General features: G+C 41.1%; 1 protein-coding gene across 1 annotated transcript in view; it reads left to right on the top strand.

Annotated features, from left to right (window-relative positions):
* Nucleotides 1-18,949, top strand: part of COLEC10 (collectin subfamily member 10) — a 696,880-nt gene that overhangs the window by 346,925 nt on the left and 331,006 nt on the right. The window contains exon 3 of the mRNA XM_044066926.1: nucleotides 5,776-5,847. Within this exon, the coding sequence (XP_043922861.1) occupies nucleotides 5,776-5,847 (72 nt within the window). The remainder of the gene's footprint in view (nucleotides 1-5,775; nucleotides 5,848-18,949) is intronic.

Here is an 18,949-nt window from a genome sequence, read left to right as displayed (position 1 = left end):
CTATAGGAATGATTGGTTCTCTGACAGAGTATCTGATGCTTGGAACAGAGTGCCAAATTACATTAGAGCAAGTACTAGTTTAGATATTTTTTAAGAACAGCCTGGACATTTATTATGGGAACAAGTGATTTGGTATAATGGCAAGCTAGAAGGGTATTAATGCCCATGCTTGAAACATATGTATGTATGTAAGGCCATGGTGACTGGAAAAATCAGATTAAGCAAACATCTGTTTCTGTAGCCATTAGTTACAATTCAAATTTAAAGGGTGCTGGATCACAGACTAGAAAGGGAGTTTACTAGCTGTAAAGCCTACGAAGCATGTGTTTTCCATGAACTATTGAGAAGCACAAGCTTTGGGAGATTAATTATGTGATACCATTCTAGCCCAGGATCAAACATGTGGATGAGAAGGCATTATATGAGTCCCTACCTTTACCTGCAACATACAGATCCTTTGATCTACTTCCTGCTGTGAGATTGTCTGGAGTACAAAAGTGATGGCTGCATTTATCAGTTGTGACTAGATTAAATACTGCCACAGAATGGAAGTTTTCACTCAGTAAAACTCTTGAGAAGTTGAAGTCTTTTGTATCATGATATCTTGTTAGGTAGCACTGAAGCTTAATGAAATTACCAGTGTTTCAAACAGCCTTCACTGAAGGGATGTCTTGCAGACTATACATCTATGGAAAATAGTGTATGACTCTACAGGTTGTTGCAGATGTACTGCATAACTTGAGAAATACTGTTGAATTATTGAATTTTCTGAATCATATTCTTGTAATTGTACATTGCTATGAATGTTGGTAAGCTTCTATTATTCATTGTTTCATAATCACTGAGTAACTGTGATGCTCTTAACTGGGAAAAAAATAAAACTGCAGCTGAAAAAAAAAGTATATGCACTATATCAGTTTACTCAAAAATGTAATGGATATAAAATAAACCCTGGTAATCAGAAAAAGGCTAAGCTCTCATGGTAATTGCCTATTGTAAGTCAGTCATTTACTGTTTTCTTCTTTCAACTTTTTCCCGGTTAGGGGTCGCCACAGCGGATCATCTGTCCACTCATGATTGACAGTGGAGTTTTACAGTGTCGAGTTGCCAGCCTGGTGCCCAACCTTAAACAGAAGGCACACACATGCACACACTCACACCTAGGGCCAATTTAGAGTGTCCAATCCACCTACTGCATGTCTTTGGAACGTGGGAGGAAACCGGAGCACCTGGAGGAAACCCACGCGACCACAGGGTGGGCATGCAGACTCTGCACAGAAGGCACCCCAGCTGAGAATGTAACCCAAGAACCTCTTGCTGTGAGGTGGCAACACTAACCGCTGCACCACCGCAGCAGCCGAAGTCAGTCATTTACTGTAATGTTGAAAAAATAAGATTCAGACATAGCTCTGGCCACAAGGAGAGAGACATTAACCTGTCTCTGAATCACACACTGCCAACACCAGCACTGACAGACCAGACAGTGGCAGTGCTCTCCATGGAGGCTCAGGTATTGCATTGGCAAAGACATTCCCTCTACAGCCATGCACACACACACATTCAAATACCCCCACACACACACACACACACACACACACACACACACACACACACATCATCCCCTCAACAAACAAGGTTGTCCCCCCAAAGTCAATCATAGTCACAGAAACACTCACCCATTCACCCACATGCACACTCTAACACAGTCATAGACATGCTGGTACATGGACCCACATACATGCACACACATACCTGTGCGCATGAGTAAACACACACACACACACACACACACACACACACACACACACACACACACACACACACACACACACATACACCTTCAGACTCTTGAGTTGCCAACCTACCTCCCTAAGTGTGACCACCCAAGTACACACACACACACACACACACACACACACACACACACACACACACACACACACACACACATTTGTGGATCTTCATTCATGCCACTACGGACATGTACACATACTTTCCACCCCTTTTTCGCTGAAGTTACCTGCCGTGTTAGTACTTCATTAGGAGTGAACAAGTGGCTGCCATGTTCTTACAAAACTCACATTTTCATTCAACAGTGAAATTTTATGTAAGTGAGTGATTTTCTGAATTTTATTTCTGAATAGTTTCTAAAGGTTTCTAGTTTTCCTGAATCTACTAATCTACTAATCTACTAAGCAGAACTTTGGCTAAATTCTAAACACCCCCAAACCCAATAAATACCATAGCGTACACTGAGTTATTTATAAAATCTCCATACAAACATATTACTAGCTGTATAGACAGACCTGGGCCCATTCATATTAACAATAATACAAACTCAAAAGACAAGCCTTCCTGGTGGAATCATAATATCAATTGGTTGTACAACACAAGAAAAAAAAATCTTGGCCAGGCGTAGGATGAACAAAGCCATACATACTAAAAGCCATCTGATGAATCTAAGCAGGCAGCTAACAGGGTTAATTAATACTTTAAAGGCTAAATTTGAAGCTAAAATAGATTTTTAGATAAAGGACAACCACAAAGCTTTCTGCAGCCATGTCTGTAAGCTCAGAGGAAATACACAATAATACACAAAACGCAATGGCATCACCCACATTGATCCAGAGACCATTGAAAATGTTTTGGCTGACAGTTTCATCTCAAATTTCTCCTCTCACTTTCCCTAATAGTCCAAAGAAATACCACATACAATTTCCCCTTCCATTACTAGGGAACAGGTCATCAATGCACTGTCCAAGGCCAAAAACACTGCATTGATGGGCCTCAATAACATCCTGGGATGTTTAATAAATAGCATGAAATACAACCTCTCTGGTCCACTTGAATGATTTTTCAAATGGAGCCTTCAGTCAGGTTTTGTGCCCAAAACATGGAAGATGGCTACAGTCATTCCCCTGCACAAAGAAGGTCCAACCACTGATCCAGGTAGCTACAAGCTAATAAGTCTTACCCAGCCTGATATGTAAGGCCATGGAAAGAATCATCATGGACATAATGAATGAGGATATAGGTAACCTGCAATCACTGGAGCCATTGCAGTTTGGCTTTGTTAAAGGAAGGTCATGCCTATTAAATCTGGAGAACTTTTTTGAGAGAGTCACCAAAGTATTGGATGAAGGTAAGACTATACACACAGCTTACCTCGACTTGGTCAAGGCTCTCGATACAATACCCTACTCAGGCATTATAGACAGGCTCACTAATTTCAGTATCAACTGCAGGATAGCCAACTGGCACACTGATAGGACCCAGGAGGTCAAACTAGCAGAGGCCACCTCCACCAAGAGGCCAGTCACTAGTGGAGTCCACCAGGGATCAGTACTGGGCTCGCTCCTTTTTGGTATCTATTTCTCTGGCATTGGAAGCAAATGCTGAAGGTTTATGGCTGACTAAGTCTGCAGTTGATTGCAAGCTGGGGATTATCATCGACTTCCCTGCAGACACTAGCGTTCTCCAAGAAGGTCTATCTATGACTAACAAATGGTGACAAAGCTATGGTCTTAAACTCAATGCTAAGAAATGCATAATTGTACCCTTCCTGGCTAATTACCATGTTCATAATACACTCATAAGAGTCAACCCAGTGCTCAGGGACCTGGGTAAACATGTAGACAGTAGCCTTACCTTCGACCACCATGTTGCCAAAGTAGTGAGAAAATCCTTTTATCTTACACTTGAACTTATAAATAAGGGCATGGAGTCTTGGTCCAAAGAGGCCATTATCACACTGTACTCCACCCTTATCAAATCAATCATATAGTACAGTGCTCCCTTTGGTATGTACCTGACCAGGCATATGCAGCAACTACAGTGACCTCAGCTGTTCCTTACCAAAGTAATACAAGGTGTAACAAACCTGCCTTATACAGGGCACCTTAAAGCCCTTTCCCTCTACTCAGTCTCCAATAGATTGCTAAGGGGAGGTCTATGCCTGGCTTACAAGGCATCTGCAAACCCCACATTTATGAATCTCTTACATATTCGTAAGTCAAAAAGTACCAGAATTACAAGGTCTAGGGACCTGAATTTTGTCTGTGACTTAAACAAATCATGGTGGAGAGACAGATATGTGTCCCAGAGACTGCCCCTCCTATGGAACAGAATTCCCCATCCTGTGAAGCTGAGTTTGTCTATTACCTAGTTTAAGCACAACCTAGACCAGTGGATGGAGAACAGAACATTTACACCAGGCCTGGCACCCATGTCCCTTATGGAGAGAAGTAGCTTATAAATGCCTTGTCTTCAGTGTCCTATTTGGATACAGGACATCATTATTCTTTCGGGAAAACTTGGCTAGGCTTAGTAAGGTCCCCCTGGGTCATTTGCCTAGTAATAGTCTATGAATCTATGAACCTATTTGTTCTTCAGTGAAAGAGAACTTATGCTTTGTTATTTAAGTGAGATTTTAGCACAGGCTAATCCCTGCATTGCCAAAGAAATGCACGTCTTTTCCATTTAAGAAACATGTACTTGCTTTTTTAATCTATTTTGAGTATGTTGACATATGTCTTTGAATATACCAACATTTCATTATCCTCATGAAACTAAACATTGTCATGTAATATCCAATGCTATGTGTTGTGTTCTGACTATAAGAGTTTCTGACACTCAGGACAACAGCTTTCTTTTTTTCTCTGTCTGAATTTTGCAAAAAGTCACACTGGTACATTTTTTCAAACCATTTCACAGTAATCACATTTAGCTAATTTGGCAAGGGACATTCCTGAACTTCGAATCCCCTAACATGCAAATTACAGAAATACAAGTCTCTAGTAATTTTACATTGATATCATTCAGACATCTTTTAACACAACAATCATTACCACAGCAAATACCTGCTAGTTCATAACAACCTGATGAACAAGTCATGGGAAATCAGGTCACTGTCATATTCAGAATCCATTCATATGTCATGTCTGCCATGTGCAAAGAAAATGCAACCTGGTATTTCTGTTATAATTTAGAATGTCTAGTTATGCTGACTAGACATGTTAATTCATAAAACAAAACTAACAAGTTAAAGATTGGGAGGGTGTCCTAATGGTTAAGGTGTTTGCCTTGCAAACACAAGGTGCAGGGTTTGAGTTTCACAAGGGACAATTGGCTAGGCTTAAAATGGCTCGCAAGGGCAGTTAGCTTAGTACTAATCTATGAACCTATGAACAACTCAATATGACGCATGTCTGTGTGCTTGTTGAATATTAGGACATATGCAGTTTAAGGAAGAAGACTGTGAATTCCTCACTATGATAAAAACAGGAGTAGGATGAGTGATTTAATGCACTCATCTGGTTTCTGAAACTGACCAGGTGTAAATTAGGCTACAACATAGGACCTTTGTATCTGTCTGTGAAAGAGTCTCCCCTTCCCAAAGTACATTCACCCTGGATTTGATTATAATAAGTAAAGGTGGTGCATACTGGATGGACCACTGCTTGGGACAACGTTTACAACTTTTATCAATGGATGTCTGGCTGAATTGTTGAATATATGGTCAATGTTTAACCTTTAAGGAGAAGCTATATAAAAGCTGCACCGTATAATATACTTATACCTGTGATTTTATATAATGCTGTTAAATCACACTTTGACGCCAAGCATATTAATAGTGTTTAGTTTTTTGAGGTGCAGGTGTTCCTATTTTGAAATGTAGCGGTGTATCTGCTATACCTGTCATCCACAGAACAATTACAAAACTAATATTTTTCTGATGAGTATATTGTTGTATAACAAAATACTTTTCTTTTTCAGGAGATACAGGAGAATCAGGTGAACAAGGTGAAATGGGCAGAATGGGAAAAACAGGTCCATTTGGAGCAAATGGTAAATATATTACTCTTTGAATAGGTTTCTTGTGTAATTTTTCTCTTGTCACCTGTTTACAGGTCCTGAAAGCCTGAAGGTATGTGTTTACTATTTATCATGGGATTAACAACATTTTTTTACCATTTAATAAGTTTTACTCAAGAGTACTGTAGCAAAAGACTTCAAGGAATGCAAAAACAAGCATAAGCATAATTGTCCCGCTCCTCTTCAATAATGCACACTCACACCAAAAGACATTTGACAACCTTTATTAAATTCAAATACAAGCTGATAACTTTATTCAAATAACTGCATCAAAATAACTGTAACATGAAACCTGCTCACCCTGTCCAAATAAGCAGTGTACATACTCCACTGACTTATTCTTATTAAGCAACGTCCTGCAGCTCATTTTGATCCCCAAAGCTCAATAACATCAACACCATCACCAAGAGGGGGAACAGAAGAGGAACAATCCTGTCCCTCTTCTCCACCCAAGATCCACCTGGTAATCCTACCAAATAAATTACAAAAGAAAAAATGGGAGGGAGTGGGTTGCAATCTCACACCAAAATGTGGCACAACTTCCTCAACTACAATAATATAAAACCTAAGCCCCACCCTCGATCTATCTCACTTCATCTAAAATCCCCTCACCAATTAACCCATCACCACACAAATCCTACCTAACCTATCTCTTACTATACTTAACCCTTCCACCCTTCAATACACTCACCCCCACCCCCATTTAGGTCATTCTAACTCTCCTAAAGATGGCCCTGGGCAAACTAGTTTGTACTAAACTGCATTTCTCCTGGCCCCCTTCAATAATGCACACTGACATCAATAGACATCATCATCTTCTTTTGGCTGTTCCTGTTAGGGCCACCACAGCGGATCATCTGTTTCCATTTCTTCCTGTCCTCTGCATCTTAATCTGTCACACCAACCACCTGCATGTCCTCTCTCACCACATCCATAAACCTTATCTTAGGCCTTCCTCTTTTCCTGTTACCTGTTAGCTTCATCCTTAGCATGTTTTTCCCAATATATTCAGCATCCCTCCTCAGCACATGTCCAAACCAACGTAATCTTGCCTCTCTGGCTTTGTCTCCATACCTTCCAACCTGGGCTGACCCTCTAATATACTTATTCCTAATCCTGTCCACCCTCGTCACACCCAGTGCAAATCTTAACATCTTTAACTCTGCCACATCCAGACATATATCAAATTCAAACGCACGCTGATATCTTTATTTCGATAACTGTAACAAAATAACTGTAACATGAAATTTCTTCCTAGAATCAATCAGGTCAGCGTACCTGCTCAGCCTGTCCACATAAGCAGCGTCCATGCTCCACTCATTTATTCTTGTCAAGTAGTATCCTGCAGCTTACTTTGATCCCCAAAACCCAATAATATCAACACCATCACCAAGAGGGGAACAGAAGAGGAACAATCCTGTCCCTCTTCTTCGCCAACCAGCATGACCCCATGCTGTTCCCCCTCCTCTACCAAGAACTTTCACCATACCTTCTAAAAATAATCTCAAAGATACATTAAATAAATCTAAACCAAGGTCACTCAAATGCACCTCATCAGATCTAAACCAAACAAGATCCTTGTCATCAAAACCTTTATGGTCTATCATATACATGCCCAAAGCTTCCAACTGCCATGCCAACCTATGATTAACAAACCTCCACTCAGGCTTCAAAGCTTGAAAACTAGCAGCATTCCTCCAACTTAAACGTGGCACTATCTCTGACCATACTATATGCATACCTGGACATACAGTTTGCGACATAAACAAATCCTCCCTTATCTTATTCTGCAACATAAACAAATCCTCCCTTATCTTATCTGCCAACTGTTTCTTAGGAATTATTCCTAGGTCATTATTACCTAAGTGTATCAGCAATATTTGAGGAAGACCTAACCATAACTTTAACACTTCAACTTCATGCATAAGCTGAGTCCATGTAAGACCTCTAATCCCATGCCAACTAACTGTCCACCCTAATCAAGAGAATCCCAAATTCTTTCCATCCATCCTAACTGCTGTCCTTTTCTACACCCAATGGATATAGGAATGGCCCAAGATGACAATCTGATTTTCTGAAAGACAAAAACAAAATGAATGCAATTGAATACATTATCTAATATAAGATAAAAAGGCATTAGAAGACCACCTCACGACTCTTCTAATAACCTCAATGGATGTGCCTTCCCTTGCCAAATCTGAAGCCCTATCAATATGAAAAGAATGAGCAGCAAACCTCTCAGCTGGAAAAACCATACAACGAAATGCCCTTCTTATTACTTGTACAAACTGGCTACTTGTTACCATGCTACTGTCTCTCAACCAAAAAACCAAATCATGAGAACTTCCCACCTAAAACTGCATCAATTCAGCAGCCCAACCTACCAGACAAGCCCTGCATTCTTACCTTTTCTCAGAACTATTTGTACACGCTTCCCCAACTGATCTGTTTTAGACCTCCATAACCCAATGTGGACTGACCCTGAAAAAAATCATTTTATCCCCTCCAAAGTAATGACGCTAACAACTCTGACACCTGAGATGCACCAAAATACATCCACAAACACAAAGTAACCTCATAGTACAGTCAACTGACTCATCCACCACTAAAGCTAAATCCTTCAATAAAACTTTCAAAATCTGCCTCGTTAATGGCCAATGCATATCCATATTCACACTGGCCACTCTTCCCCATCGTCTCAACATACACCCTACTGTCCAAGACTTTGTGAAGTCATGCAACCCAGCCACTTGTGCAAATATGCTAATTGCTGCCAAAACCACCTTAACCTTTTGCAAAGCCTTACCTTACCCCCAAGCCCGAGCCAAGTAGCGAAGAAGTAACTTCTCCGACCAAACCCCGTCTTCCTCAGGTAATTGCAAAATAAATTTATCAAAATCATAAAGTGCCCTACCATATGCTTTCCTGGTAGACACCACCCATGATTGCTGCAACAACCTCCTGGTTATGTTAACCAAAGATGTCATACCTCATCTGGCAAAATGACTGGCACCTTCCCTGCCCCCAGGACCAACTGTCGGAATCTGGAAAACTGAAATTTAGACAAACTGTCAGCAATTGCATTGTTAACCCCTGCCACATGCACACCTGCAAATGAAAAATTAATTATCAAACTCCGTAAGACTAACTTATGTAAAACTAACAACAACAATTCCGATCTAGTGGTCTTTGTCTGCAAAACCTGCACCACTGCCATGTTATGTGATTGGAAAACTATCCTCTTTCCCCTCAATCTCTCCTTCCAAACTACTGATGATACCCAAATTGGCATTAACTCTATAAATGCAACATCCCCCAACTCATCATACATCCCCAAAAATACTTGCAAACATTCAAACCCTGCCTCAAATCCCTGCCCAGCCAACAAAATATAATCTAAGTAATCCACAGCCCTCTGCTTACCCACCTGCTGCTACCACACCTAATGAAGAACAGTACTAAATTTCTCAAAAGTAGCACAGGCTACTGAGCAGCCCATTGGCATATCCTTATTGAAATAAAATTTGTTCCCCACTACCATGCCTAGTAATGGCCACTCCTCCTCTCTGACTGGCAAAAGGCAAAAAGTGGATTCAATATCCAACTTCACTAACCACAGATCTTTAAAACCCTTGATAACCTTCACAGCATCATCCAAAGCTGCATAGCTAACCTTGACATCCTTAACTGAAATGAAGTCATTAACCAAGCTCCCTTCTGGGTATGACAAATGGTGAATCAACCTAAACTTGCCAGCCAATTTCCTTAGAACCAAACCCAGTGGAAAAACCTTAAAACTCTCAAAGGTGGGCTATCAAAAGGACCCAACAACCTACTTGCCTGTCACTCCTCCACCAAATTCAGCAAAATATCCTCTTTCCCCTGTACAGACTATAAATTCCTACAAACTACCCCATCCCCTTGATTTAATAGAAAAACCCTGAGAAAAACTTTCAACTATTTCTCCTTTAAGCGAGGAATAGAGAAATTGCTGGAGCATACACTGCAATACCTCCACCTTAACTGGTAAATGTGAACCCAGCCTGTCCTCTAGCCCCCTGGAAGGACACCCCACTCCATAACCCTCAAAAATTGCCTCTACCTCTTAGGTTCTGAAACCCCATGAAACTGAGCTCAAAGTCATCGGATTAACCTCCCACCGCCCACACTGTGCTGCTGGATGATTACCTAAATACTTCAAACAAACATGCAAAAATTTACACCCTACCCACGAGCAACTTCCTGCATTAATAGCCCAGCATATTCCCCCCCCTTTTCCCCTACCATTCCTCCTCTAGTACTCCACCCATAACTATTCATCATAACCCAAAAGAGGCAATGCCAAAGCTGTATCCTTGTCCAATAAAACTGCCATGTAGTAAAGAAACCTACTACCCAGTTATCCCATGTCCTAAACCGCAACCTACCTACCCTCCTCCTCCTTAATGCCACTAAGCCAGCCAACAGATCCTTACTGTTTACCAACTCAGATTCCACCAGTCACTGTACCCCTTCTGTATCAAGTAATAAAAAAACATTAACATACCCCCCCTTACAAATCTTCTACTTAACTGAGGATGGAATGTGAGGAGTCAGAAAAATCGGCCCCGTTCCTTGCCCCAACACCTGCGTAACTAACCAATCTCCTGGCTGTGTGCCAAAAATCAGAATCCACTTCCAAAAATGATGACCCTAAACTACCAACCTATCTCGGGCTGTCATCCCTAATTGCTTCTCCCCCACTTGTCTCCTGACACCCCTGCACATCCCCTATAACCCTCCCCACATCACCCAACCCATGACAAACCTCATCTTCCATTGTCACACCATCATCCCCCACACACTCCAGACATGCCCTGCCTAACTGAACACCCAGTGTAAGATCATTACCTACCACACCATCCGAATTCACTCCAGCCACTGAAGAATCAACTGCAACCACCTGTCTCAATAGTCATTGTCTCTTCCTGTGAGTCACCAACCTGATCTTCACCACCGAACGTCATCTCTTTGGCTGGATTCTCTTGCATGATCTGCCATCTCAGAGTCATCATTAGGCACCTCTTGGAACAACTCTTCTGTCTGTGCCACAATGGCCTCCCACCATTGCCGTAGACTCTACATGCTCACCATCTGCAACAAAAGGAGAGATACATTAAGATAACTAATTAAATTAATAACAAATATATATATTTGAGAGAGAGAGAGTGAAAAAGATCAAAGCACAGGGACAGATTTGAAATCTTACTATTGGAACTGTAAAACTTGCCTCCCCCCATAATCATAAACAATGTAATAAGCTGCAATCCTCCACTATTTGCAATAAAAGTGTAACTTAAAAAAAAAAAAAATGAAACAAACCCAGACCATTTTACAAATGGGGACTGTTGACAAACTCTGCTTACAGTAGATGGCAATAAATGTATGAAAGCAGGTGAACACCCCCAACCTACAACTCAGACACATTCCTGTAATGTCTCCCTAGCATTCCTGGTTTATAGCAGCCCAATAATCCCTTCTACTTACACACACACACACACACACACACACACACACACACACACACACACACACATGCACACACACACACCATCCTGCAAACGTACCAGCCATGCAGCACTCTATGACATACCTCTAGCTAACATTAAATTCTCCCCCCAGCGATCCGTCACCAACTTCAAAGAGGAGTGTGATAAAAACCATTAAGCACTACAATAAAACTACTACTAAATAAATAAAACTAGTAGGTTTCCATAACTTACCTCATCGTACAGATGACTCTACACACCCCCTCTCACATAATGGGTCTTTACTCTACTGTATATGCATAGAATGCAAACATTGCCTATAGGAACCGAAAATCGGGGAAAAGGTTAGAAACTCTCTCATCCATAACTTATCAACCAGGAGTCCGACATGCCAGCCAGCAAGTCACACCAGGCGCTCCCCATCACTACAGTGGTCCCACTACAGAAGACTCTTGGGGAAAAAAAAACATGGCAAAGCAACACATGCTCAAGGACTCCTGAAGAAAAAAACACTGTGCCGTTAAAAGTCTTGGATTCCTCACATCGCAAGTGAAGCCGCAGCCATTATTCCTCAGAACCTCCCAATGTGCTACTACCCGGCTCAACAGCCCCAGCACTGGAAGAAACAAAACCACCCCACCAGCAACTATTTTAAACAAAGACCATCAACAACACCAATTCCAGCCAGGCACCACAACTGAGTACCTCCAATCACCATGAACATAACAACTCACTCCAACAAAGAGGCCAATGAAACCATAACCCGTCACTCCTCGCAGAGGCAACTACTATTGGAAGCTAAATGGCCAAAATAGAGCTAAACTCTTTCTTAACCTGTTATTCTATTATTTAACAAATCCCCATTTACTTTATAACCATAGACAGCAAAAGAAAAAAAATGCCTTACCTTCCACCTTGCATACTATCAATACCATCCAAGGCCTACCTGTCCACTGAATTACATACAGGTCATCTTGGATGCAAGCTGTCAATCTTGCAAACTCATGTCAAAATGTGACACTACTTCCCCAACTATAGTACTATAAAACCTTAGCCTCACCCTCGATCTACCTCACTTCATCTAAATTCCCCTCATCAATTAACCCATCACCACCCAAAGCCTACCTAACTTATCCCTTATCACTATACTTAACCCTTCTACCCTTTAACACACTCACTCCCACCCCCATTTAGCTCATTCTCACCCTCCTAAAGATGGCCCTAGACAAATTGGTTTGTCCCAAACCTCATATATTAGAATAAATAATAATAAAGGCATGTGATCTGCAAACTAAACAGTATATTAGTAGGAATACTAACTATATAAGTTAGACTTAGACTGCTGAATATGAAGAGAACAAGGACAACAAAATAACCAATTGAATGAATTTTTCCTATTTCCCACTTCATGAAATGCAAATAAATATAGAAAAAGACAGGGACCATTTTTGGATCAACACTTTCCATATCAATAGTCCCCACAACAACAATAGCAATCAAGCATTTACTGTTCATCCTTATTTACCACAAATAACCCTCTAAGCATACTGGAAACTGCCTACTCCCACCCCCTCCCCCCATACACACAGACCCTGGAGGAAATATGTAGTAATTAATCCTTGACTACTGTAACCTGACATAAGTATCACAAGCTAGTATCTGAGAAATATGCAGTAGAAAAACACAGTAATCTTCATCCCTGAAAGCATATGTGCCATGGTTACAACACCTTCATAAGGAGCAGAGTAGAGAAAGCAAGTCCCCCACTTAAATCATAACAACCTACCTCCTTTTGCATCTTTAGCCAATGATAGAAAGTTGCTTGGGCAGTAGAATATCCTGATGCCAATTCTTATGGATGGCCAGACAAGCTAAGATTGCTAGGATTACAATATAAATTTCCTTTGCTTCTGGGATGTATAGCTTGGTAACATATTTAGTTGGCAAACATTAGTACTCAGAAATAAACTTATATCAATCCAATTATCCAGATTTCTCTTACATGACCACTGTCAGCAGAAACTAAACAAAAAGAACATATATTTTTATCTTGCATGAAGTTATTCACAGTCTAAACAAGTCATTAGCACAATAACTACTATTATTAATTTTATTTATTTGTCTGACTCTGAATGCCATCATTGGGCAGGTGTGCTAATGCAAACTTGTTTCCCTGGAAAGTAATTTCTTGACCATAATACAAAGTTTGACACTGCTGAAGGACTTGTAATTACATAATCTTTATTGTCAGATCGCACTTCCATTCACTTAGAATGGAAACTAAGAAATGCTGCTAAGCTTGAGAATCTTCAATAGTAGAGTCAGTAGCTCATTTGCTGTGACTCTTGCACATCTTTTTCTATATATGTGTTACTCATTCTTTAAAAAGTGCTTACTGAGGTGAGAGCGAGTAGCTGTGATAAAATAGCCTTTTAAAAAATGGAATGTGACAGCATTCAATTCCCACCTTATTTCTTTCAGTCAGCCAGAGTATTGTTTTTCCTACCTTAGTAAACCTCAGCTTATTAATCAATCCTATATGACAAGATACAAGAAGTATCCTTGTGTCCAGTCCTGTCAGCAAAACTCCTGGGTGTACGCAGACCAATGTATTCCTAGAACTTGGCCCAAAAAATATACAGTTTGACATACACATTTGTCACTCTCACAAACATCTTTGCAGAGTAACATTAATTTAGTATCAAGTGAACTGCCCTATTCCTTGGAGAGTATTACATAATAAACTTTTGTGTAAGTTTTCTTAACAGTGACTAGCTCAATCTCATGATAGTCTTCTTTACTGTCTATAACAATTGCTTTACTTTGTACCAATCCCCAAATATTTATATTTTGCATTATCTTTTGGAGGCATGCATAACATTCAAAACTAAGTAAAGACTCCATGAGTTTATGAATTCAAGCCTGGGAAAGAATGCAGGTATAAATAACAGCAGAGCTGTGAATCCTTAGTGTCTGAATAGTTTTATGATGTCAAAGAGTGTAAACAGCAAAAGAGCAAGTACAGTTGTTTTGCACTTACCATAATTGTAGATGTTGAAGTAGATCAGTGTTGCACTACTGATTCTTGGGTCTTGTTGCCATGCAGAACCCACTACTGGCTCAACTTCCAGAGTCTTTGCATCATCCATAGCTGATGGACATCCTAGGACCAACGTCTGAATATTACAGTATAAGAAGGGTATCTGTTGGCACCATCTTCAGGTTTTCTAGGCTGTGATAGTGAGTCTGATGCCAGAGGACATCATGATCCTTCTAGTTGCCAAATATTTTTTCTAGGCTGTGATAGTGAGTCTGATGCTGGAGGACAACATGACCATTCTAATTTCCAAAGTTCTGAGAGAGCGATAAGAGAAGGTTATAACTGTCAACTAGAAGTAGAGGGAGGGGGATGATAGATAAAAGATACCTAGCCAAAAAAAAATCCAGGTAAGGGGAGAGACCAACAGATAGAAGGTCAGGAGGGTGGGAGTTTGTACTGTAACACTGATCTACTCAAACATCTACAATTATGGTAAGTGTGACACAACTGTACTATGTTCTTCACAGTCAATGTTACAGTACTGATTTTATGGCAGGACTCCCAAAGCTGCAGTTTGGGAGGTAGGCTGTCTGGTGGCCACTGGGACAACAGGTTCTGTAGGATAGCCATGGCAAAGTCTGCCCTAGACTTGCATGCAGTGCCAAAATGGTAATGTTTGGTAAAGATGTGGACAGAAGCCCATTTAGCACCCTCCGAGATGGCCTTAGTAGGGACACCTTTTGGGAAGGCAGTAGTGGCTGCCCTGTGCCTCATGGAGTGAAACATAATGTAAGCTGATAACTGCTTTCCATGATAAGCATAACAGAAGGTAATGCAATTGGCTATCCATTTTGAAACAGTCTGCTTGGAAACAGGTCTTCCTTTTTGCCCTTCTGCAAAGGCCACTAGCAGTTGTTCTCTATTTGGGAACTTTGTCCTGTTAAGGCAAAATCTGATCTGTTGTTGCACATCCAGGGAATGTAGGATTTGTTCAGTCTTTATTTTGTGGAATGCTGACAGATGAATAGATTGATTCAAGGAAAGTTCTGATAACACCTTGGGAATAAAAGAGGAATTAATTCTTATGTTAACTCTATCCCTGTGAAAGATAATGAAAGATTACTTGCACATCAGGGCTTGTAGTTCTGAGACCCAATTGGCCGAGTCGATTGCTATCAGTAAGGGTGGTCTTCCAGATGAGCCTCTTTAAAGGAACATAGTCTGCTGGCTCAAAAATTGGCAGGGTAAGTTTTTCTAGAGCATAGTTCAAGTCCCAAGAAGAGACAGGTTTTTTCGTAGGAGAACTTAAGTGTAAATCCCCTTTTAGAACTGTTTCAGGTGGGGTGAGAATAGATCAGGGGAACAGAGAAGCCAGGCAGAAATGGTGGTGCATGTACCCTAATAGTGAATAAAGAAAAGCCCTGGTCAAATAATTCTGAAAGTGAAAACACTAGATTAATGCCTGCATGAGAAGTTGTAACACCCTTGGCCTGGCAGTGGCTGGCACCAAGAAGAAAACCTTTTCCATTTGGATAAGTGGGATTTTCTGGTAGTTGGCTTTCTTGCTTCTCTCAAGATATATAGTACCTTAGTAGAGTAGTTTCCATTTTTTGTGTTAAAATCCAATCCTCCATGCGGCTAGTTTGACTGTGTTCAGATGTCCATGAATGACAGATTCCCCATAGCTGGGTAAGTAGATTGGGTCTATATTATAAGATAGACATTTGAAAACATCAAACAACATATGGTCGACACCATATGGTTGATGTCTTCAAACATCGACCTTATAAAAAGACAAAAAGAAAAAAGTACCCTAATAGGTTTAAGCAGGGGGGCAAGCACCCCTGCACCCCCCCCTGCTACTTAAATATACCAACTCTGAGACCGCAGAACATTACAGTAAACGGAAATCTCCCCTTACAGAGATTTCTGTTTACACACTCGAGATTCTGAGCATTAGATATTCTTGTCTCGACAATGTCAGATTCGAAATTGTCGGCTTTCGCGAATATAATATAGACCCAGTAGATCTATCAACTGTTGAAGAATATGGTATCTCCCTTTACTGAGATTTGACAGGAGGAAGAACCACTGCTGCTTTGACCAGAAGGGGGCTATGAGTATCATACTTGGCCTGTCTGACCTCACTTTCATCAGTACCCTGGGGATCAATGGTATCAGAGGAAAGGCATACAGACATGGGTCTGTTCATCTGAAGAAGAAAGTGTCCACCCTCTATTTTCCTATCTGTTGGGTTCTGGAGCTGAACCTTTGTTGCTGTTTCTGATGTGAGGCAAAAAGATCAATATAGTGGTGTCCCCATTGTGGTGGAGATCCAGGAAAATCTCTGTCTTCAGCATCTATACATTGGGGGTCCAGTCGGTCCCTGCTCAGAGAGCCTGCTATGGTGTTGTTCTGTCCTAGGATATAGGATGCTATTAGTGTTATTTACAATTCCTGTGCCAAGAACAAAATTATTATTACCAGAATGTACAAGTGATAGGAATGAGCTCCCCCTTTCATTGTTTATGTACCACATAACTGTGGTATTGTCTGTCAAAATCTGCAGTGTTTCTGGGTACAGGTCACTTAGCTTTTATAGCTAAACAAAGTGCCAGTATTTCTTTGTGGTTTATGTGCAATTTGCTTTGCTCTGGGGTCTGGGCACCATGCACCTTTAGGATTCCTAAGTGTGCTTGCCTGGATATTTCTGAATTGTCTGAGATGATGATGTTGTCTGTCTCTGATAGAGAGTTTGTCCCTGGGTTCTGCAGGATGGTGTCTTTCCACCAAGTACCTATTTTTTCAGGCAGGGAAGTAGAGGCACCAGGATTTACAGGAGTTAAGAATTTTGTTCCAGAGTGTTTTTAGCAACCATTCTCTTGCAGAGATTGTATGCCTTGGAAGTAGGCTGTGCAGATAGTTTGTCAGGAAAGCAACCTTGTCTTTGGGTAGAAAGGCATTTTGTTGTACTGACTCCATAAGTGTACACAGAATGAAAATCCTTGACTGAGGTTGAAGTTGGAACTTGCAGAGGTTGAAAATGAGGCCTACCTCATGGAAGCAGTTCATGGTGACTTGCAGGGCTGCATAAAGTTCCTGGATAGATTTTCCCTGGATGAGGCAGTCATACAGGTAATGGTAAACATATACCCCTAAGGTTCTGCAATTGGCTATAACCAGAGCTAAACATTTGTTGAAAACTCTGGGAGCAGTGAATAAGCCAAATGGTAAAGCACAGAACTGGTAGCATAATCCTACTGCCACAAACCAAAGATATCTCCTGTGATCCTTTGCTATAGGAACAAGAAGGTAGGCATCCTTCAGTTCATGGGTAGCAGTTTTGTTGGGCTAACATTTTGAATTTGGGAATGTGCAGAAACTGCATTAACTTTTACAAGTCTAAGATTGGTTTCCAGGTGCCTTCCTTTCTTTGGACTAGAAAGATCCTTGAGTGAAACCCTGTGCCATCCTCACTTACAGGGACTGGTTGAGTGGGCCCTTTTTGTAGAAGTTCTAGTAAGATAGTAGGAGAAGACCCTGTTGGACTTTTGGATGCTTCAGCATCCCTAGGAAGGGGACTGGAGTATTTCCCTGAACTGAATAGGATAGCCTTATCTATGATATTTGGGACCCACTGGTCCATGGTGATGAGTTTCCACTGCTGTAGAAAGGAAGAAAATCTCCCTGCAAGAGGAAGGGGGGTGGAGTGTGTTTGGGGATGGGGGAGGGAGCGGATGTCCTGCATAGCTACAGCTGCTGTCTGGGAGGATGGGGTCCTTGGATTCCCCAGGTCTAGGGCATTGTTCAAGTTGTCACCTACTAGACTGTCTTGATCTCTTGGCTCAGGTAGGCCTTCCCTTTCCTTGGTAGAGGCCAAGATTTAGAGGGGTAATTTCTATTGTATCTATATGTGGGATACAAATAAAATTCTATCTCAGTTTTCATCTGTTTTCCCTTTTTGTCCAATTTCTCAAAAACTTTATTTGCAGGGGGACCAAACAGGAACTCCTTATCCAGTGGGGTATCCAGGTGTTTAGCCTGTGCTTGGTCTGAGAGTGGCTGGGTCTTCAGTCAGGTGTTCATATGAGTGACAGAACCTGTAGTAGCTGCTCTACATAGTGCACCCCATGTATCATAACCACATATCAGTGAATGTCTGGATACCTGGGGCATTAATCTAGTTGTCACCTCTATGTATCTCTGTAGGATCTGTCTGCAATGCCCTCTGCTTTAGCAATGTTTTTTTTTTCTTGTAAGGACTTTAAGTAATTTAATATGTGAAATTGCAAGTTAAGAGCTATGATAGTGATGGTAGCTGATGTATAGGTCTTTTTTGCAAAATCTATCTAACAGTCTACTTTCTCTGTCATTAGGCAAAGGGTGTCTAGCTGCATCCATAGGGACATTCTTGGTGGATTCACCAGACACTACCAAGGGATCTGCATGTGGGTTCTTGTAGAGGCTCTTGTGGGTGTCAAACTGTCTGAAAAAATGATCTAGCTTC

This window comes from Protopterus annectens, chromosome 3.part1 (assembly GCF_019279795.1).
Source record: "Protopterus annectens isolate FY-2018-M chromosome 3.part1, PAN1.0, whole genome shotgun sequence".
Lineage (NCBI taxonomy): Eukaryota > Metazoa > Chordata > Ceratodontiformes > Protopteridae > Protopterus > Protopterus annectens.
This window is presented reverse-complemented; position numbering and strand designations above follow the sequence as displayed.